This window comes from Fukomys damarensis, unplaced genomic scaffold (assembly GCF_012274545.1).
Source record: "Fukomys damarensis isolate Sample0158 unplaced genomic scaffold, DMR_v1.0_HiC HiC_scaffold_3, whole genome shotgun sequence".
Lineage (NCBI taxonomy): Eukaryota > Metazoa > Chordata > Mammalia > Rodentia > Bathyergidae > Fukomys > Fukomys damarensis.
The window spans coordinates 14,804,125-14,827,399 of NW_022900915.1; the positions used below are offsets into that span (position 1 = coordinate 14,804,125).

A 23,275-nucleotide genomic window follows, 5' to 3' on the forward strand; every position below is an offset into this window, starting at 1 on the left:
CCCCCCCCCCCCCCCCCCCCCCCGCCACATCCTTGTGAGAGAATGAACACCCTGAAAATGAGGTTGGGCCTGCATCCCAAAAATCCCACCACAGGAGCCTTCTACACGTACAGGAGCTGTCACAGGCCCTGAAATACAGACTGCAGAGAACATATAGCACAATCTGTCCTCCGTCAGGAGGAAGTGCTAAGTTCTGTGGGAGAAACAGCCGCAGAGCGATGTCAGAGGAAACACCCCCTTCCTCACCAGTCCCAGGAATTCTGGAGCCCGCAGATAAGGCATGGGCCAAGAGATCACCCTCCTTTAACACCTGCCAGGCCTCTTGAAAAATGTAAGCACTGTACAAAGATAAAAACGTAAGGAGCCCATCACTAGGAATACAAGTTCTCCAGGGTGATTCTACATTCGGGTGATTCCTAAACACAACCACGTTACATTTTAGGCAATAATTTTGGTGGTGGTTTCTAATCCCAGGATTCACAATACATATAAACTGGGAAGAAGGAAATGGAGAAAGTTCTAAGTACATGATATTTCAAAGAATGCTCTGTAATAAATTCTAATGGTGAAAATCACAATTTATAAAACTCAGTTCACCCACAACTTTTAGAACCACCCTATGAAGTATTTATCAAAATGAAAAATGTACATATACTACCTTTTAGCTGAGTGGTTCCATTTCCTTTTTTTACCTTGTGATAACAGATGAATTTTAATCCCAGTACCCAAAGTATACAAGGTTGACTTTACAACTGAACAATACCCAAAAAACTGATAAAATGCTGCCTCCAGTAGAAATGGAGATAAAGAGACAGGAAGAATTACAGGGATACATTCCTTTTTGTCTCTTTTGAATCATGTACCACTTATAGGTATTACCTATTTAGATCAGCTTTCAAAAAGAAACAGAGACATAAATCAAATTAAATGTTTTAATTTTATTTATTCAACTAATACTCATTCTTCACAGCTGCCCTGAGGTGTCGTAATGAGATACGCAGTCAGAAATTTGTTACAGTGCTAGTTCCATTTGCTTGATGGTGTCTTTGGCACAGAAAGCCAAAGTTCAATTCGGCACCTGAAAATCTATCTAACGTCTCACAGGAGGAGCTAGTTCATATTTTCTGAGGGTTCCAATTAGCTGGAGTGAACTTAAAAGTAGATCTGACAGCAGGATCAGATGAGCTTTGAAAGCTACCTGTGATGTCTTTACAAGCCACACAAAGCAGCGTTTATTTTGGCTTTTCCTATGTGGTAGCAGCCCGAGTCAAAGTGCAGCTACTGGCTTGGCACAGAGAAGTCAGCGAGTTAACAAGGCTTGTCTAGAATTCCCAAACCCCAACCTTTGTCCATGGGCAAAGAAAACACATACATACACACTACCCAACCCCAGGAACCTCCTCCTTCTAAAAATAGGAAGAAACTGCCTGGTATCCAAGCTCCCCCTCTGCAGCATTCTGTGCCTTCCAACGAAGGTGAAATGAGCCAGATATAAACATGCCGTGACAGCTTCTGGCTCACACTCCCAACCTGTTTTCCTTACTATTTCCTCTCTTCCTCCATTCTGGGTTTCTACAAAAATGTGTAAACCCCACTGACTCTCATTTGTAAAAATTCCTCTAGCCACTAATACTGTTTTTCTCACCCTAACAAACACAATTTCCCGCTAAGTCCCTATAATTTGACTCTGGAATAGACTATTAAATATGGAAAGAGACCTGTCTACTTTCCATTTTGTTTGTAAGAACCTGCAGCTCAGAAAGGATATTAGTCAGGGTCATGACTAATGTTGACATATTTAATTAGCTGAATCTCTCTCACTCACTCTCACCCTCACTTTATCACCCTCGCTCTCTCTACCAGGTTCTTTTAGAATTGGTATCAATGCTTTAACAAGGGGCCTGTCCAGGATGATTCCAATTGAAGCTAAAAGGTTAAGCTTTGGAAGCATAATCAACACATTCAAAGAAGCACGGGTATGTATGGTTAGAAACTACCTAAACAAAGGATATCAAAGATATTGTAGAAAGTGGAGTCAGCAAAAGTTCTACATGGGAGAATATTCCATGGAAATGCTGGGACCCACACACAAAGGCAGGTGTGCAAACGATCACCACAACACTTTCTGTAACTGAAAAACTGAGATAACTCAAATACCCTCCAGAAGCATCCTGGGTAAATAAAACACAGTACAGCCACACAACAGAACCCTCTGAAGTGATTTAAAAAAAAAATGCAGTAAGTTCATGGAAGAACTCCAAGACATAGTATTAACTGGAAAAGTAAAACAGAACCATTCATATAGTGTAATCCCATCTGTAAAAATAAATGTATAGAAAAAGAGAAAGGAGAAAAGCACGACAAAATGGTACCTAAGGAAAGGGAGTTCTGGGGCTGGTGGTGTAGCTCAGTGATACGGCACATGCCTTGGATCTGCAGGGGTACTGAATTGACCCCCAGCACAGGAAGAAAGGAGGGTAGGAGGAATAAAGGTGTTTATATTGTATATTTACCTTTCTGTACTGATTCTTCTATGAGAATATATTCATGAACTATCTGTGTCATTTTGTCTTTGCACCTTAAATCATTCATTTATTCAGTTAATTTTCTCCTCAAACCTTCCTAATGCTTTTTTATTTCAGAAAATAGTACCACCATTCATATAATCACTCAGACCAAAGACATCTGAATCTGTTTTTGGTTTGGTTTGGTTTTTTTTTAGACAGTCTCACTAATTGGCCCAGGCTAGCCTCGAACTTACAGTGACCCTCCTGCCCAAGCCTCCCAAAGGCATGTACCACCATACCTAGCAAATTATTCTTTACTTTTCTCTCATAGTTTACACCCAATTAATCTTGTGGGGATCTACCTCCAAAACCACTGAGCATCTGACCACCACCTCTGATGTCATCACCCTATTCCAAGATGACATTGTCTCTGACCTGACCTGTTTATCCTAACAGCTTCCTAACTGGTCTCCTTGCCACCATCTTTGCCCCACTACATCTAATCTCCAACTCATTGCCTGGATGATCTTTCCAGAACACAAGATGGACCACAATATAACTTCCCAAGACTGTACATCACACTTAGAAGGAATCCCAAAGTCCTTTGTGGAATTTTGCAGAATTCCAGACCCCATGACCTGGCCCTGGACTCTCCTTGTCCAGCTTCAACTGGCCTCACTGCTGGCCCACAAACATCCCCCAGAAGCCTTTACTCCAATCTCAGGCTTTGAAGTGCATGGTAAGAGCACAGCAGGGGCTGCCCACTGGTTTAATGAAAGAATTCTTACATGGCAAAAAGTACACATAAATTTAAATACACTGGGTTATAATTTTAAAAATTAAAACTAAGGTCAATTAGAATTTAAATATAGAAAACCCACTCTGGTTGTTAGCTTCATACTGTCAACCCAACCTTGGCTAATTTTCAGAAATGGAACGGCCTTGACAGGGTAACAACAACCCCTTCATGAGTTGCTTCCTCCAACAGCTAAGTGGTCTTAACATTCTCTGGTGGGTTCTCATTTTGTCAGTTCAGGTGTTTTGGATCAGAAGCTTACGCTGGCCACAATCAGGAAGCTTCCCACCTGTGGTATCTGCCCAGAGGGATGCTGACCAGCTAATCTGAACAGAAACCTGAACCATAGCCTCCTAAGAACCACTTTTCTAAGTCGTGAGATCCTAAAATTGATCAGTCGAATCCATGCAAGGCTACAGCAAATGAAAAAGTAAGTCCTCAAAGAAATCAAATATACCAAATGCTGTTTCTTTAGTCCTCAAAAGTTTAAAAGTTTTATGCCACAAAGTAAAAGGACATACATATTTGAATACATATTTCAGCAAAAAAGTGTACCAATGGCCAATAAATGCCTTGATAAGATGTCCAACCTCAGTCATCAGAGAAATGCAAATTAAAACCACAAGGTAGGGCTGGGGATTTAGCTCAGTGGTTCCGCTGCTTGCCTTGCAAGTGCCAAGGACCCAAGTTCTATCCCCAGCCCAAGTTCTATCCCCAGTACCAAAAACAAAACAACAGCAGCAAAAAAAAAAAAAAAAAAAAAAAAAAAAAAAAAAAACACACAAGGTAGTAGTAGAACTATTCTATATGATACTGTAACAGTGGATTTAGATACCAGAGGTGGATACAATCAAAAAGAAAAACAATAACGAATGTTGCAAAAGACGTGGACAAACTGGAACCCTCAGACACTGCTAGTGCTTATGTAAAATGGTGTTTCTGCTGTAGAAAACAGCCTGAAAAGGATTTTTAAAGGTTAAACCTAGTTTAATTAAACTTAATTTTAATAAAGTTTAAACATAAATTTTCCATATAACTTAGGATGAAGTTTTTTTTTGTTTTGTTTTGTACTGGGAATTGAACTTGGGACCTTGTGCTTGCAAGGCAGGCAGTGGAACCACTGAGCTGAATCCTCAGTCCTAACTTAGGAACTCTACTTCTAGATAAGAAATGAAATTAGAAGTAAAAACATAAACCCACACAAAGACATGTATGTAAATGTTCATAAGAGTATTACTCATAAGAGCCAAAAACTAAAAACAACCCAAACATCCATCAGCTGGTGAATGGATAAACAACTTATGGTTTGCAAGATGAAATACTCTCCAGCAATATGAAAGAACAAACTACTGTCCCATGCTACAAACTGATAAATCTCAAAATCACCCTGCTGAGGGAAAGAAGTCAGGTACAACAAAGACCAGTCTATAGGATTCTAATTAGCCTAAATTTTTGGAAAAGACAGATCTAGAGAGACAGAAAAAAGTGTATCAGTGATTGTCAGAGGCTTGAAGTAAGAATAGAGGGTAGAAGATTGGGGGGTGACAAATGTTCACCAACTGAATTGGGGTGAGGGTTGCATTACTCTAACTACAAAATGCTAAACTATACACTTAAAACAGATCAATTCTATGATATGTGAACTAGATATCATTAAAGAATTTTTTAAAAACTATCAGGCAGGGGCCTTGGATTTAGCTCAGTGGTTCTGCCACCTGGCTCACAAGCATAAGGTCCTGAGTTCGATCCTCAGTACCCCGCCCCAACCCAAAAAAAGAACAAACAAAACTATTGGGCCAAAATATGCTGATTTGAAACAAATAGCTGCTTTGAAAGGAATGAATAAAATGTCATGTTCTTCTGAGACACGATAAATTGTTATGTCTTTTCTAAGGGCTACTTATCATTCTGAGAAGAACAAAAGAAACAAAAAGGCAAAATTATTTATATTTATTACATTAAATAAGCCATATACAAATATTAATATTGTATGACTCCACTTATATGCTGTACCTTGAACAGACAAATCCAGAGACAACGTGGAATAGAGATTACCAGGACCTGAGGAGGGCAGGGATGGAAAGTTACTGTTTCATAGGAAAAGTTTCAGTTTAAAATAATGAGACTTTCTGGAAAAAGATACTAGTGATGGCTACACAACATTGTGAATGTGCTTAAAGCCACTGAAGGATATATGTAAAAGTGGCTAAAGCAGTAACTTTCAGGCTATATATATTTTACCATAATAATTTTTTTAAACTCATGCATTAAAAAAACAAATGACCAAATTTTAAAATGAGCAGAAGATTGGAACAGACATCACACCAAAGAAAGTATAAAGATGAAAAATAAGCACATGAAGAGATATCCAATAATATATGTCATCAAGAAATTGCAAATTTTTAAAACAGTAAGATACTACTGCACACCTCTTAGAAGGGCCAAAATCTACAATGGCAACAACCCCATTGGGCGCAGCAGGAATTTCATTCTTTGCTGGAGGGATGCAAAGCCACTCTGGAAAGGAGTATGGCATTTTCTTACAAAACTAAACTTACTCCTAGCATACAATCCAGCAATCATACGCTGTGGATATACCTGAATGAGCTGAAAAATCCACCTATAAACCTACACACAAACATTTACGCCTGCTTTATACATAATTGCCAAAACGTGAAAGCAACCAAGCTGTCCTTCAACAGATAAAAGGATAAACAAATTGTGGAACATTCAGATAATATTCATCAATAAAAAGAAAAGAGTTACCACGACGTGGTAGAAACCTGAAGTATCCACTGCTAAGTGACAAAAGCCAATGTGAAAAGCTGCAAACTGTTTAGAATCCACCTATGAGACATTCTGGAAAAGCTAACTAGACCCAGCCATCCCTCTGCTGGGTATCTTTCCAAAAGAACTAAAAGAATCATATCACAGTGATGTATGCACACCCATGTTTATAACGGCACAGTTTGTAATAGCTAAAACTTGGAAACAGCCCATTTGCCCATCAGTTGGAAACTGGATAAAGAAGATGTGGTTTTTCTATAAAATGGAATATTACTCAGCCATAAAGAACAAGAAAATAGATTCATTCATAGGAAAATGGATACATATTGAAGATATACTCCTGAGTGAAATAAATAAGGCACGCATGTGTAAATACCAAATAGTTTCTCTGGTGTTAATAAGCTGTAATAATACATAAGATCCTAATAAGATTACTAACATTGTGAAATGGGAAGAAAGGGGCTAAAGGTGCAGGGAAGGTGGGATGGGTAGGGGAAGAGTAAAAAGGGAAAAGAAAAAAATGTGAGAAAATGAAAAGATGGAAATAAAGTGTTTGTAGATGGGGAGGGGGAGAGGGGGTGAAGGGACGGCAGGGAGGGGAAAAAATGAGAATCAAGACCTGTCATGTAGAGGCACAAGATCCCAACAATGAATGTAACTGTACTGTATCCCTAAAATGTACCAATAAACTCAAGTAAAGCTGAAAAAAAAAAAAGATCAGTGGCTGCCTGAAGTTGGGAAGAAGGAGGGAAACGGACCGAACGCAGGACTTTCTATAGGACACTGCGATGGCGGGTACGTGTCATTATCATTTGTCAGAATCCACAGAATGTGCAGTACTGAGAATAAACCTAACGCATAGGCTTTCACTAGTAAAGTATCAGGAGGCCGGTAGAATAGCTCAGTGGCATCGGGCCCTGGATTCAGTCGCCAGCAGCAACTGCGAAAAATGTACCAAGATTATGAAAGATGTAGGAAGAAATTAGAAGGAACAGGAACGAAAGGCTACTTGGGAACTTTCTATACCCTTCACTCAATTTTTCTGAAACCTAAACTTTCTCTAAATAATAAAATATATTAATTATGTAAAATGGGGAGAAGGGCTCCAAGCCACAGTCAGTGGGTTAAACTACAAATTGGATGCAATTTATTCAATCCAACCAAAAATGGAAAAAAAAGAAGTTGAGGGATTTTTTTAAGCCAGTGTTATATAATAACTATAAATGCTGTTTAGGTTTAATTTGCTATTGTTTACATTTGCATGAGTAATGCTCCAAATGTCAGTATTGCAAATTAGCACCATCTAGAAATAATTTGGAAAAGCCTTTCTTCCCTTCTATTCACAAGGTGCTAAAGCAAACCCAGGGAACTGGGAGAAACTTGCTGCTATCTAACTGCTTATGTATTTGTTCCATCAGGATTTTGTGAGTAATATAATTACTTGTAAACAAAGCAAGTTGGCATTGAACATCCTTAAGAGAGTTTATGCCCTACAGGAAGGGCTCATTTCACTGCTACAAAAAAGCCCATACTAAATCCTAAAGAAGTCCAAAAGAGTGACAGGTTTTCAAATACACAACACTTAATACTGACTTTTTTTACTCTTGTTTTAATGAGCAAAGAAGATGAATCATTTACTTTAGTGAATCACACCAGAAACAGGTTTTTGGTCTCCCTGTTCAACGTTCTATTACCCAGATGAAGAGAATCATTAATAATCACTCAGTGCTACCCCAAAAAGAAAGTGTTGGTTTATAAATCCAAAACGTAATCACTGCCCTCATCTGTTCTTCCAGCCTACAAGATTCTTTCAGCCTATGAATGTGAAAAAAATACAAAACTTCAGCACACAATACAAAATGTTAGCTAGTCTTTGCTACCAGGGCTTACAATCTGAAAAACACAAGGACAATACACACACTTAACCAAAAACTGCACCATGTTTTGCCTTTCTAGAATCTAAATCTATGAAAACACTGCATCTTCACCACCAGTATCTTTGTTTCTTGTTTCTTGGTTCTGGGAATCAAACTCAGGCCCTTGTGCTTGTGAGGCAGGAGGCAGAAAAACCACTGAGCCAAATCCCCGGTTCTCCAGTATCTTTGTTGAAGGCACTGAACGGCAATGTTGAGATCCTGCAATCCATCACCAAGTTCAAACTTTGGTTCCACAACTTCCTAGCTGTGTGACATGATACAAGTTACCTCAACTATAAAATGCAGAAAAAGAGTAGTGCAATCAGTTCTCCATATGTGCAGACCTATATCCTGGGATTCAACCAACTAGGATGGAAAATACTGTTTTAAATGCATCTGTATTAAACACACTTAGACATTTTCTCCTTATCATTAGTCCCTAAACAACATAGTATAACAATTAATTACATACCATACATGTTGTATTTGGTATCGCAGGTACCCTAGAGATGATTTAAAGCATTCATGAGGATAAATATAAGTTACATGTAAATATTCTGCATATTATGAGCATGTGATGTTTTCTGGTATCCAAAGGAGGTCCTACAACCAATGCCCTATTAATACGGAGGGTCAGCTATCTTCATCTTACAGGACAGTGCTATGGAATAATAAGACAACATGTGGCATTTATCATAGGACCTGGCACTTGGGAAATGCTCAATAAAAGAAAGCACAGCGGTATTCTAGAGTGCTTCTGTTAAAATTAACTTGGGAATGTGATGTAAGGCAAAAGACAAAGATCTCAGAAGTACTAACTTTTAAACATTCAATGAAAATGGCACATATCCCCAAAAAGTTTCATGAGAAGTACAGCCTCAACTACAAAAACACAAATACATTCATTTCATTTAGCAATATTTTTAAAAATGTCAGCAAGCAGAATAGCAAGCACAAAGTAAGCCTTTGTTTGGTATCACACACCTTGACCCAACCTGATGGAAAACTCAGAAGGAAAAGGCTGCATTCTCAGCCTTGCTTTTGTTATTCCCTCTGCAGCCATCAAAGTATCACCAACTGAAATGAATCCATTCCCCTCTTACGGGTTGAAAACACCTAGACGCATCCAGGTTTCTCCAGGCCAGGAATTGTGACCCTTCTAGAGCTTTCAACAATCACAAACAGCCCGCTGCAGCACACGTGCCATAGAGTCACCGTCACTGCCCTCGAACACGGTTCTACCTTTGGGCCTCACCTCTACCGAGATTCAGAGTTTCTTCACATGAAATTCCAATCAAGAACTCTGTGCCTTGAGTTGGTCAACAATACCCAGGAAAAGATTACTTAGATTGTATTTCTAATGTTTAGAACAAGCAAATCCACAAAGACAGAATATACATTAGTGGTTAACTAGGGTTGCATATTTCTATATGCAGAGGTTGGTAGGAAATAAAAATAACTATTAATGGGAAGGGGATCTTTCTGGGGTGATAAAAATGTTTCAAGGTTATGTTGGTGGTTGTACAACACTGTAAATGTACTATAAACCTCTGGACTGAATACTTCAAATGGTTGAGTAGGACGGTAATAAGTCATATCTCAATAAACTTCATATCTGAATAATTGCACTTCCATACTCTCCACTCAGCTTAAACTATTTAGCATAAGCATAGTCTATTTCAAAAAGGAGAAGTTAAATATAAATGGGTATGTCCCCAGCAACCTAGTATATCCCCAAATCCAGAACTCAACTGTCTTGATGGGAAGACACAGTTCCTAAAAAGCCACAGCATCCTTCAGAACCAACAGTCGAATTCACTGTTATTTCTGTGAAACCACATTTAGTTTGCCACTGAGTTCGTGAGATAATTAGATAAGACACCCAACTTATTTAGCAAGCTTTTTGCACAAAGCAGAGAGAGGGGGCCAGTCGAGCCACTAAGGAGGGTAAGTTAATTTATCAAAAAGAGTGAAAATTTAAGCTACCAGAATATTTTTAGGAACACAGGAGATGTTATAAGGCTTATTTATTTTGTTACAATTTAACTTGTGGAGTTTTTTGTTTGTTTGTTTGTTTGCTTTTAGCATAACCACAACAATTCAAACACCAGGATCCTGCCTACCAGTGGCTAATTACACAAAAGTATGTGAATTACCAACAACTGGCACAAAGGAAGCATCAGCCTAACTTCTCACATCCAAGGCAAAAACATGTTCCCTCCGCACTTCATGACTTTTGCTCTGAGAATCACCCATCTTGACAGCCTTGAATGCTGGAAGATGGTAACACCAGCTACCAGTAACTGAGCAGTGCCGTGTAGCAGGCTCCACGGTAAGAGCTTCTGCCCCGATGCACTGCTTCCGTTTCTCACCACCCTAGGAAGTCAGTGTAGCTCTTCCCAGTTTACAAAGGAGGAGCTCAGGCTTAGTAACGCCCCAAATCGAGCAAATAAGTAATGGGGTCAAGATTTGACCCAGGAAATCCTAAAACTCTTCCATCCTCTATCGACTCTACAGAATAAAAGAAAAACAAAAGACTAACACAGAATCTTCTTGACGGAGACAACTATCAGGTCAGAAGAGAGGGTCCTAGGTGAATGAGTCCCCACAAAGAGGCCAGGACAAATCAATATCAAAACAACTGACTGCCAAGGCTCAAATCCACATCAAACAAGAACTTTCTCCACAGGCAAGACTTTTTTTAAATATGTGTCTCTGATTATTTTACTCTTCATCCTCTCTGTGTCCATACCAGGAGTCTATACTTCAGAGAAAGAGTCCAAGCGGTTCATTTTTATGAAGTCCATCACTCTCATCATATTCTCAAGGGAATTTGGAAGCCAAATGTGGGAAAACTCGACTTAGACTGATCTGGATGACAGTGTTGCTTCAGGGTTAAATGAAGTATCTCTGGAATTTCACAATCTATGTATAAATACCCTTAATTGCTATGTCACCTTGGATGGGTTACAGACCTCTCTGTCCCTAGGTTTCCTCATTCATAACCAGAACAATGACCTAGTTGAACTTTGCCTATCCCTGCAGGCCAGTTTCACTGTCTGATTCATACACAAAGGAAATCTAAATCCAAAGATCCGCAAAATATTAGTTATAGTCATAAAATAAAACCAATTATTTAATTATGTATATATATGTATTTATCCTTAAACTATACTGGAAAAACCACTGGCTTTTCATTTACAGTAATGATAAAGATAATCTGAATAAAAATATCACACAAATACTAATATGGCAGTATAGTAGCAAGCACTCATAGCAGAATGCCTGAAATCTAGGATAGTGATGGACCTTGCCCTCTTTAAGAATTCACATGTCCTGCTCAAGCAGTAGCTAGCAGCAGTAAGTGAGTAGTAGCAAAGGAGCACTGTTAGTTGTAGAGCAAGATATAGAGACACCAGAACACCTCATTTCCCATCAATCCTTCCCCTAGTTACAGGGCTGCTCCATTCCACTAGATAATTTAAATCCTGAACTCCATCACTGCAATGCTCCTCGGTGAAGAATTCTTAGGGCTGGAGGTGTAGCTCTGTAGCAGAGCACTTGCAAGGCCCTGGGTCCAATCCCCAGCACCACATAAATAAATAAATACACACACACACACACACACACACACACACACACATGCAGAATTCTTGCCTCCCCTCCAAATAGCCATAGGCAAAGTGCCATTCACTCAAATGCACTCACCTCGGATTTAATGCTAAGATGCAATTCCAAATTCTAGCCAGCTAGGTCCAAAGGATTCCGTCCTGAGCAAGGAGGATGCAGCAGGATCAAGAGCTCTGCAATGGCAGGAACTCCATTTCTGGGAGCTCAGACCAGGTGGACGCAACAGCTCTAACGCAGCTGCTAAAGCTATGCGCGTCTGAGCTAATCCTTCCCGCAAAGCTTACCTTGGTTTTCCATTTGCAAACTAAATGAAGGAACATGAGATAATTCATGGGAGAAGCAGTGCCTGGCATGGAATATGCGTCTCTGTACCACAGCAGAATATTACTGCTACATTCTCAGTGTCCAGTGTAGGACCCAGCACACAGCAGGCTCTCCATATGTTCGCCTGAGTGAAGCAGAGATCAATTAAAGCTGTCCTGAGGGTCAATCCAAATGCCTGAACTCAACTCGTTAGCGGGTTCCTAGTGTTACTTCATACCAAGGCCATGAGTTTCCTAGATCAAGGATGGTCCTCGCCATTGACAGACGAAGACTGTTCCTACGCTTCACAGCCTCTTTCAGAGACCCTGTCCCTGGAAAACCTCCTCACACCACAGTCCTGCAGTTCATTTCACCCCCAAAAGACTGGCACTTGCTGCCCTCGAGTTGTTGTCTCTTGCTTCATTTTTAGAAGAAACAGTTTCACAAAATGTTAGCTCAGGCAGTTGGCTTCTATAGTCTCCTATAAAGAGGCCTGGGACAACTCGCCCAGCTAGGATCCTACTCTGCAGAGCAACCTTTCTAAACGGAAAGATAGCACCTGTTAGAAAATACAGCACAGAGACAAGAAAAGAGTCAAAGACAATTCCATCATCTGCCTTCATGTTGTTCTCCATTCTCAAAACAAAAAGACGGACCTAACTACTTTTAAATGGGTAGACTGAAAAGGCACCAAAATACATTCTCATGAGGCAAGGTGTTCATCCCTAGAGCACTTTATTGGCCAGAAGGAGAAACCCTTGGCTCTGCAAAAACTCAAGCAGAATGCAAATTTCACTTCTCCCTTGTACCAAGAGGGAAAAAAAGCAAAAACGCTTAAAAAGAAAAAAAGGCCTAGAACCTTTAAGATGAATTTAAGCTTCTCCTTTCTGAGGTACGGAGAACATTCTTCCTCAGACCTCTGAGGTTTCAAGGATAATGGAAGAGGTAAAAAGTAGAGTGAGGAAGAAGGAGAGGGAGAGAGATGGAATATGTTCGTTCTATTTTTAAATGCTCGCCCACAGTTTAGAGTAAAGGAACACTCCGATTCTGTACTCCCACCCCATCACCTCCTGCTAAACACAAGAATCGGAACCTGCACCACGTACACGACCCTGATTCTAGATCTGGGGGCTACTGGCTGCCAATACGCCCAGGAATTGGGAAATAACCAACCATTCCACCCAGAAAACCCGGCGGCCTTCAGTATGCTGAAGGAGCCTACGGAGCGAAACAGTCACACCCCGACTTTCCCCGGGGGAGGCAACGAACCCCAGGCACTCTTCCTTCCCACGGCTGGGCACCCAAGATTGAGCTACTCTTCCCCTAAGGGAGCCGGAATCGTGCAAGCGATGGGCTTCGCAGAGGGCTGCGGCAGTCTGGGCACAATGGTCCCGCTCCAGGGACACCTGTGTGCCGCGCACACCCACCTGCCCGCAGAGAACCGCCCCGAGCACCGTCCCCTCCCGGCCATCCCGGGAGGCAAACGGCCGGGCGACCCGTCTCCTTCCTCCTCTGACCGAGACTGTCTCGCCCGCTTGGCGTATCCTTCCTGCCTCAGCAGAAACATCGACACCCGTCACCCAGTGCCCCGGGGAGAAACCTGCAGCGCACGAGAGACCAGGGCTGAGCGGAGCCCCGCAGACCCTTCCTGCCCGGGTCCCCGTCCCCGCCGGGCTCCGGACACTCACTCTTGAGCGCGACGATGAGTGACTTCCCGTCCTTGATGAGCTCCTTGATGAATTTATTGGTCTTGTCCAGCTCCGCTTCGTGCGACTTGAGGGTCTCTCGGAAGTGCGGGCTGTCGAGGCAGCAGTCGCTGAACTCCAGCGCGGGGAGCCCCATGCTGCCCGCGGCGCCCAGCCGGGGGGCGACCCAGCAAGACACAAGAGGCCAGGGCCCAGCCCTGAGTTTCATTCATAGTAGCGACCTGTGTCTGTCCCTTCTCCTCTGTTAGAGACAATTTAGAAATGACTCCATGACTTCTACCTTCAGAACAGAGCAAATTGTAAATACACTGAAAGGAGTGGACAATTTATTTCTAACAAAATTGGAATGAATTCCTATAATCAACCTGGCCTTCTCCAACATGGTTTTTCTGACATTCTTTGATTCAGAGAAGACATATGGAATTAACCTGACAGATAAATTGCACTAAAATGTTATTAAGTCTGAACACAGACCTGATAGAAAAGAAACAGAAAGAAGAGAAGAGAAAATTCCTAAAAATATCGAGCGCCCTCTCACAGAAGCCTCGGCAGCCCCGCCGGCGTCCAGACCGCTCGAACCTGCTAGCGATGACCTAATCCCTCCGGGCCAATCAGCGCGCCTGCCTCAGCCCGACCCCCAGGGCCGCCGGGGGGCCGCCTAGCCCTTCCGCGAGTTTGGTCCAATCAGAGAGTCAGGAGGCGGGGCCTGAGTGAGGGCGGAGCCCACGCCACCCCTGGATCTGCAGAGCAAGCACCGCCCTCTCCCGCCCGCGGGGTATTGCAGACCCCGAGCCCTAGGCGTGAGTAGTGCTGTGCCAGGTCCCTCCCCACCCGGGACCTTGCTGCCAGCTGTGGTCCTAATCCGAGCCGGAGATAAAGCGTCTGCTGATGTAGGAAAGGAAGACGCCTAGATGTGCCCAGCATGAAAAATCTAGACAGCTCTGTAGCCGGCCCTGCACTGCTGGGCTACTGAGGTTACCCTAAAAAATGCAACCCCGTCCATCGGGAGTGCCCTGAGCAGCTTACACTCCTCTTCCAGTCCTGGAGAAAATGTTGTTTGCATTTTTAAATTACCAAGTCTTCTCACCTGCTGTCTTCCCGCCTCTACAGTCCGTGCCCCTGTCTGCCACTCCTGCTCAAAACCCGCCCACTGCCGCTCCTTGCCGGGAACTCACGTCCTCAGAATTTCAGCCGCTTGTTATTCTCTTGCTGGGCACCTAGAACCATTTTTACACAATTACTTTCAATGCCTGTTTGTGCTTTGATTTCACGCTGTGAGCCTCACGAGGGCTTGTGCCGCCGCAGTTTTCTCCCCTGCTCTTGCATCCCAGCACCTGGAAGTCGGCAGGCATTTGATAACCGATATTGTATGCTTGCCATATGCTAAATGTACTCCTGTGCTTGATAAATATTTGTGGCATAGAGAACCCTTCCCCTTGTCCCGCTCCAACTCCCACCCCCAGCTCGGTGACCCGTGGTCCCTCTATAGGACCCGCGGGCCTGGACCCCGACAGCTCACTGGTCCTACAATTGTCAGGGTTAGTACCACGGGGTCTCTAGTGCTCAACTGTGAACTCCTGGAGAACAGGGGCTGCCCTCGAATAATTATTTCCAAGTCCAAGTATTAGCAGCCCTCCGTTGAGTGTGTGTGTTTGGGTTTGCCTTTATTTTTTTTAATAAATCTGCTATGTGCGGGCACTAGCTAGCAAAGGATACAAAGATGAACACTGAATGAACTTCACTGCCTCTGTTCTGGGTAAGACAAAAGCAAACAAGCAGTAACAGTGCTGCCTGATAGGATGTAAGGCCCGGATGCCTGAAAGCCCCATCTATGTTGAAAAACTAGTAGATCTATTTATTTAATTCATGGATGAATGAATGTGATCTATTTGCTAACTGTAGCTACAAATTTAGGCTTGATAGCAAAGCCAGACTGTTGATACTTACAACACTGAAAATAGTCATTCCTCACTTGGGATGGATGAGAAAAATCAGAAATTGAAATGCCACGAAAGTAAATCCATTTGATGTTTATCTTGAGCGACTCAGGGTAGGTGTTCTAGTTATCTATTGATATATAACAAATCTGATGAAAAAACATAATTGTTTAAGGCAACGCAATCATTTTCTTTTCTGATCTCTGCGGAGCAGGAATTTGGAGAGGGCTGTCTTGTGATTGCAATGGTCAGACGGTGACAGGAGCCAGAGAAGGGGTGGTTTGCTAGGCTTCTCCCTCTCCAGGAAGACTCAAGGTTTCTCCATGTGGTCTCCTTTAGGGTTCCTCGAGCATAGCAACCTCGGGGCTCTAATGTGAGCATCCCAGAATTACCTCTTAAGATCCAGCCTTGGAAGTAACACTACCTTCACTGCCTCTGGGCAAGTCACAAGCTGGCCCAGACTGAAGTGGGAGAGGGATGTTCGAAAATATCTCTAGAGGGGAGTCTTAGACATTTCTAAAAAATAGTCTGCCAGGAGTCCATAAAATATTAAATGAATGAAACAAAGTGAAACCCATAATTATTTGTTTCATCTCATTGAGGGATATTGGGCAAATGTGTACATAATACATTTGTGATTAATGTATGTATTAATAATAGATTAGCTATCATTTGTTAAACTGAGTTTGTACCAGAAACTATGTTTGATTTTAAAAATCGATTTAATCCCACAGACTGGGGCTATGATAAACCTCATCTTCCAAAATGAGAAATCAGGGCCCATAGTTGTATCTTTAACCAGTTTACATACTTAATGAGTCCGAGTGGGACAAACATATCATGTAATATGCCCGTTCAGAGAATAATGAAAGTATATAGATAATGTGTACACCACTTATAAATTTAATTCAGAATTTCCACATAAGCTCTCACATGCTTTCGGCAGTATTCTCAGAAAAACAGAATCAGAATGCAGCAGCATTGGGTGCAGACTCTGGTACTCAATAGTTGTCTCTACCCTAGAAAAGCAGCTCCATGAGGATAGAGATTGTGTGGTGGTCAGTACTGCAGCCCCAGCTTAGAAAAGCACCTGGAATCCTTCAGAGTTGCTCCACAGCAGTGGGAGGAGCACGTGTTTAAGAAGGAAGGAAGGTGCTTCATGTGATAGTATAGGTTTATGGCCGTGCTGTACAAGCAGAACAGTCAAGGCCAGAGATCACATGAGATAAGTTAGGCAACATTATTTGGTTGAAATTCCTTCAAATTAGCCACAAAAATCAGTCCAACTATTTCTGCTTTCAATATCCGTGCATTTTAAATCCATATTATCTCTGACTTCAGTTGTCCACTTAGCTGACTTCCCTAAATTTTTGTGGAATTGTTTTATTTTGTTAAGCCTCCCCCCACCCCATGCTAGGAATCAAATCCTAGGCAAGCTCTCTGCCACTGAGCTACCCTGACTGCCCTCTGTAGTGGCTGCATTCTCAAGGGCTGTCTGGACTTCTCTAACTTTGCTTTCAGCAATATTCAGTGACAGTTTTCCTTCTAAGAATTCCAGCAGAAATGACAAGATAGAAGCCAGTGATAAAACAGCCCCATTCAAACACATTAAAACACTGGGAAGTTTTTCTTTCCCCAAAGGACAAAGAAAGGCTGGTATCAGGGAAAGAGGGAATCCTTGCTGAATAGGCAGAAGCAGTACTATACAGTGCACATGACCTGTGCACCGGCCTCCACAAAGGCAATGTTTCTTCTGCTGCATTCCCATGGTTTCATAATTCTAGTTAGCACTTATTCATTCTTTTTTATGGTTGGTAACATATGTTACTTTACACAGTGATTTTCCTTTGTGTTATTACTGGCTAAGGCATCAGGTTTCCTATTTTAAAATAATGATCTTAAATTGATGCAAATGTTCTCTGTCTCAGCATCTGCCAAAACTTATGGGAGCATTGTGTTATATGTAAATTATACCTCAATGAAAATTGACTTCAAAAATAATGATGATGATGATGATGGTGAGACTGATTAGATATTTCCTGTGTAGTAGGCACAGTGCTAAACACGTTATTACATTTCCTTGTTTAATATTAGCTACAGCCTGGTCCCCTTCCTCGGCTGTGAGTGGATCTGCAGGACCGTAGACCAAGACACTACAGACGTGTGAGCACACTAGGCAGTGAGTAGTAGCTCTCCAAGTCTGCATCCAAACTACGTACATTGCAAAAAATGGGAAAGAAACAAAATGGGAAACGTTAAAAAGTCAAGGTGGCAGAGCTTGAAGAACTGGTGGTAAAAAAGGTACTGGACCAACATGCAGTGAGTGGAAAGGTGGAGGATTTCCTCAAGAGGGAGGGATTCGCGGATGCTGACCTTACGAGGGAACCCGAAGGAAATCTAGATTGTTCAGAGTTAACGGGAGCATTTCTTAGTTCTCTGGAAGCTGGTAAAGAAAAAGATGGTATGGAAAGAAAACCTTTATCTGATCGTGAGTCTGATGATAACAGATCAAAGAAGAAAAGAGATGCTGCTGACAAACCAGGAGGCTTCCCCGGAGATCTTGACCCTGAACGAGTAATTCACGCCACGGAGGGTAGGGGCAGTTGATGCTTCTCACGGAGTGGAAAGATTCACATGAGGCTGACTTGGTGCTGGCAAAAGAGGCAAACACGAAATGCCTTCGAATTGTAATTGCTTTTTATGGGGAGAGACTAACGGCATCCCTGTCCAGAAAATGAAGTTAAATAACAATTTGCATTACATATATTAATATGTATAATATACATAATTGGTCTTGGTTTTTAATTTACTAGTGTGAAAAAGTAACTATTCTAATGAAAATCAAATTTAATATGTTGGTTTTGAAAGTAGTATTGGTGAAGTTGTTAGATTTTTTGTTTTTGTTTTGTTTTACACTAATAGCCCCAGATACTTTGAACAAATAAAAGCTTTCTGTAGTTGCTTCATCAGAAAAGAGCACCTGATAACCTGTTGTATTTCCTCTGCTTTTCTAAATACTGAGGAAATTTTCCATAGTCGAGCTCAATCAGAGCTCTAGATCACATGCTTCAGGACCAATCTGAGTTTTTGTCTATATACAAATAAATAAATACTATGTAAATGCCTTTTGTTTTGTTTTCAAACATTTACCAAAACAAACACCATGGGTGTTGTCTATGTCCCTGAGATGCCATCATAATGAACAACCTAACAAATAAATCACTTCCAGTTAAATTGAAAGTTTTCCTGATACTATAACCTTTCAAATTAAATAAATTATGTGGTTAATTGAACAGTTTAAAGTGGATAATTTCAAAACAGCCATATCAGAATCCATATCTGTGTCTTTAATCACATAAATGCAGCAGTTTACTTGCAAAATTGCTGAAGAGAAAAATTTCATCACTACCAACAACCTCTCCACTCAAATAAGGAAACTAAACAAAAGTTTGTTTGTTTTCATTAACTAAGCAAAACTTGTTAAGGGAACATTTTTAAAGATTCCTTAACAATAAGTTGAAATCTGTGTAATAAAAGGTCATGGCTCATGGACTTGGCTCATGGAAACCACGCGGATGATTAGAGGTATTCACAATTTATGACCTGCTGGAATCAATGAACAAACCTTTCTCACCTACATTATTGACTGGTATGTTTTCACTGACCCCAACTCATCCTTACATGTAGACGCAATCTTTTCAGTATTTGGGTTACTGTTTCAACAGAAGCCAGCAAAATAATTTTGTAGTCAGAATGTTATCCTAGTGTATAATTATTCACTTCATTATAAATAATGGTGAGCCATGGTCAATAGCTATTTCTTTTTAAAATGTATTACAACACTGGGAAGTGATTAGTGTTACTATTTCCACTTTACAAGTAAAACCGAGATACCTAAGTTCACAAAGTTTAATGGTGGAACTAGGCTAGAATTCAAATCTATCTGTCTTAATTAAATAACTTTCTTCACATACCTATAAGAAATGCATTTTATGTCTCTAAAAACATTAATAAATATTGGACAAACATCTAAAAGATGTAATAGATAACACATAAATAAGAAAGAAGGTACCTCATTGAAAAGTGTGTGTTTCCCAGGATTTTTTGCTGGTAGGTCCCAAGTATATCAATAATTACACAAGCCTCTAATTTGTTTTGGCTTTAAATCCCAGGCAGGCCCTACAATTTGTATACAAGCAACTGATTAAAGCAGACATGAAATCTAGAAAGAAAGAAAAAAAAAAGAATCTATCCTTTTAAAGCCATCGGCTCATAGTTCTCTAAAGACAGTGACAGCATTTATGTAACATTCTTTGGCTCAAGAAACTAATGAAATTCATATGACTTCACCATACAAGTCTCTTTTATACATTAGTAATGTTTTTGTTTTCAGTTTTAATGATTTCTTTCTTGCCTCCAAATCTTGTTATACATATATATCCTTTAAATGTACACAATCCATATTATACATATCAAGACATCAGCAGGAAATAATCTTGTGAGCTTTCGCTTAACTCGGTATTTATTGTATTTCTTTGAGCACATAGTTCTATCTTTACCCCAACAGTAGGTCCCACACTTAGTGTTCTATGAAATATACCTGGGAAATGAACACAATCATAGAATAGACATACATTAGAATGGGATGGTCTCTAGTCTTTTAGTTGCCATTTTAATTGTTGCAAGACAGGACATTTGTCACAAAGAATTAGCAAACTTCCTAAAGCAGCAGAGAAACATCCCTATCCAACTTTGAAGCATTAATGGATAGGCTGGGAATCACATCCCTTTTGCTGGCTCTGGTTTTGAGGTGATGAAACAGTTTTTAAGGGGCTGCCTGTGTGTACTGAAGATGTCATGGCGGGGATAGAAGAGGGCAAAGTTTCCATAAAGTATTCTGCTAGGCAACACGAAAAAAAAAAAAATCAAGGTTACTAAAATGCCTATTCTACAGCTAAACACCAAGTAAAAGAGATAATGTCTGTTGAAGGAATAAATATTGGCAGGTTTCTTTTATTTATGTCCCTACTTCCCTTTGTATTTTTTACTAGAATTTCCCATCACTCTATTTCTGTTCAGAAAAATCTGATTTAACAAAACTGGTGGCTATTACATACTCACACTGAAGCATTCCATCGTTAAAATACTGAGAGAGGAGAGAAAGAAGGGGAAAAAGATGAAAAAAAATAAAATAACTGAAGGGATAATGAAAATAGAGCTTTTGCAAATGGGAAGGGGACGAGGAGTTGGAAGGCACAGAGAGGGATGGGAAGAGGAGGGGGTTAAACACACACAAAAAAGAGAAAATAATTAACAAGTATTATGTACATGTACATACTCCCCACAGTAATCATGTACTGCAATGTGTACTAATAAAAAACTAATATTTTCCAATTTAAAAACTAAACATTTGTGGAGTTTTTTGTTTTTGTCTAAAAACTAACCATGTAAACTACACTTGTGCTTCCCAAAGCTGATCTGATGACCCGACCAGCACTGAAAGAAGTATTCTTTGATCATGATGGAATGAGAAAAATATGAAAATGTAATGACTTTTTCATGTAGCTAAATATATCCCATTTGGAGGAATGTTTTTACTTTGAGGTTATGTCCTGCTTACATATTTAATATTAATATCCTTTTTACCCCTCTTTGGTATTAACATACTCCTTTTTTATATAAGATGATGACCAAAGAGAGTACCTGTAATTTTTAAATGTATTCTTTGACAAAGTTTGTTTTCTTTTGTTTGTTTGAGGGTTTTTGTTTTTGTTTTTTGGTACCGGGGACCAAATTCAGAACCTTGCATTTGTGAGGCAGGCAGGCGCCAACTAAATCCCTGGCGTCAAAATTAATATTTGGAAGTCCTATCTCCCTCCTACTTTGTTGTTTGTTTTATTTTTTTATTCAAAAGTCGAGAAATAGCTTCTTGAGCCATGGCCCCTCCTGTGTCCAGCCCACTGCTGTATTTCCCATGATCCATAGCGTGCAGAGCAGTGGGAAGCAACCAAGCCAAGGACTGTAGAGTAAGCCGGGGTCAGCGATCGCAAACACTTTCAGACCGAACTGGCAAGTTTCCTAGGCCCAACTTTGCCGTTCTGCCTATTCAACTCTGCCATTGAGACGGGAAACCAGCCATAGGCAATCCACAAGTGAGTTTATGTAGTAACTGTGTGCCAAAACAAAACAAACAAACAAAAAATATATATTTTTTAAATACTTATTTTAAGACAGGGTCTCACTAAGTCACTGAATTGCCCATGTTGAGCTTGAATTTACAGTCCTCCTGCCTTAACCTCCCTAAGTGCTGGGATTATAGGCTTGCACCACCAGGCCCCAGCAGGTGAGGTTTCTGCAAAGAACAAACAGGTTGGTTTGAGACAACTTCTGTATTTAGCTCCAGATCACAAACTCCAGAGTACTGGGATTACAAGTATGTGTCACGATACACAGCCACCTGTACGCTTTTATTTCAGCTTCTTTTCTGATGGTGAAAAGAGGGGATATGATCCTTTAAAAGATATAGTCAAAAATATCCTTACATTGTCCTTTTCAGGGTGCTAAGAGCAAAAACTTAAGCATCAAGCAGATTTGGGTCTTCACCACAGCCTTGACACTTCATTGCTGTGTGACCTTGGACAACTTACTTAACCTCTGTAAGACTGTGATTTAATGATTGTAAAATAAGGATAATACAGTGGAATCTTAGTTCAGGAACTTACTTCTTTCCAGGATTCTCATAGCAAACCGAATTGGTCACAAACTGAATCAAATTCAGTGGTTAGGTTTAGCGTTGACTTTCTGGGGAAATTTGATTCAGCCCATAATCCAGTTTGCCATCAGAATTGTGGAAAGAATTAAATTCGTCAACTGAGGTACCACTGTATTGGTATTCTCTTGTCAAAGTACCAAGTGCTCTGGAGATATGGATAGCACATAATGACACACCGACTTCATGAAGCTGAAGCCATGCTCTTCTGTTACCTGAGTTTCCATAATTGAAGGTTAGAGTTAGGGTTAAAGTTAGGGTTAGACTTATGGAAAGAATTAAGTTCCTCAACCAAAGTACCACTGTAATAGTCTGTATCTCCCACAGCTATGTGAAGATTACAAAATAGGATGCATGCCCAATGCCTACTTAGAGCAGTATGTGAAAAAAAGTTAGCAAAATAAAATAACTAAACGTATTGTTGCAAGGTGAACTTTGATAAATTTAATTTTCATAATCTTGGTTTAGCTAAATTTTAAAAGAACTGATTTTCAAACTAATACTGTAAATTTTAAATATTGGTGCACATATAAATATAGAACTGGAGGTAGATGCCTTCCATTGTCCTAATAAGGTAGGAGGAAACCAAGAGCTGAGGAGTTTCTAGGGACTGGAAATATAGGTTCAATTCAGAACTCTTTTAAAAAAAATTTGCTTTATCTTGGCAACATCAGAATGTCCCTCTTCAGAGATATCTCATTGCCCTACCAATTGAGAGTAGTCCCTCCTTCATAGTCCACTAAATTAAAGCAATTGGTCGGCAAGGATGGTTTGGGGTCCGTGTGTTTCATGGCTATATCATCAGAGTCTACAAGACAACCTGCACTTTGCAAATTTCTAGTAAGTACCTAGGGAGTGAGGAAGGAATGAACGAATGATTACATGGATGGGCAATGCTTGCATACACTCAGTGCTTCGTGCTAC

At 40.7% G+C, this 23,275-nt stretch overlaps 1 protein-coding gene and 1 pseudogene across 1 annotated transcript in view; one reads left to right on the top strand and one right to left on the bottom strand.

Annotated features, from left to right (window-relative positions):
* Positions 1 to 13,803, bottom strand: part of Arhgap26 (Rho GTPase activating protein 26) — a 445,337-nt gene extending 431,534 nt beyond the window's left edge. The window contains exon 1 of the mRNA XM_033765564.1: positions 13,628 to 13,803. Within this exon, the coding sequence (XP_033621455.1) occupies positions 13,628 to 13,781 (154 nt within the window). The 5' untranslated portion in view covers positions 13,782 to 13,803. The remainder of the gene's footprint in view (positions 1 to 13,627) is intronic.
* Positions 13,804 to 17,805: 4,002 nt separating this feature from the next.
* Positions 17,806 to 18,944, top strand: LOC109117726 (annotated as a pseudogene).
* Positions 18,945 to 23,275: the final 4,331 nt, after the last annotated feature.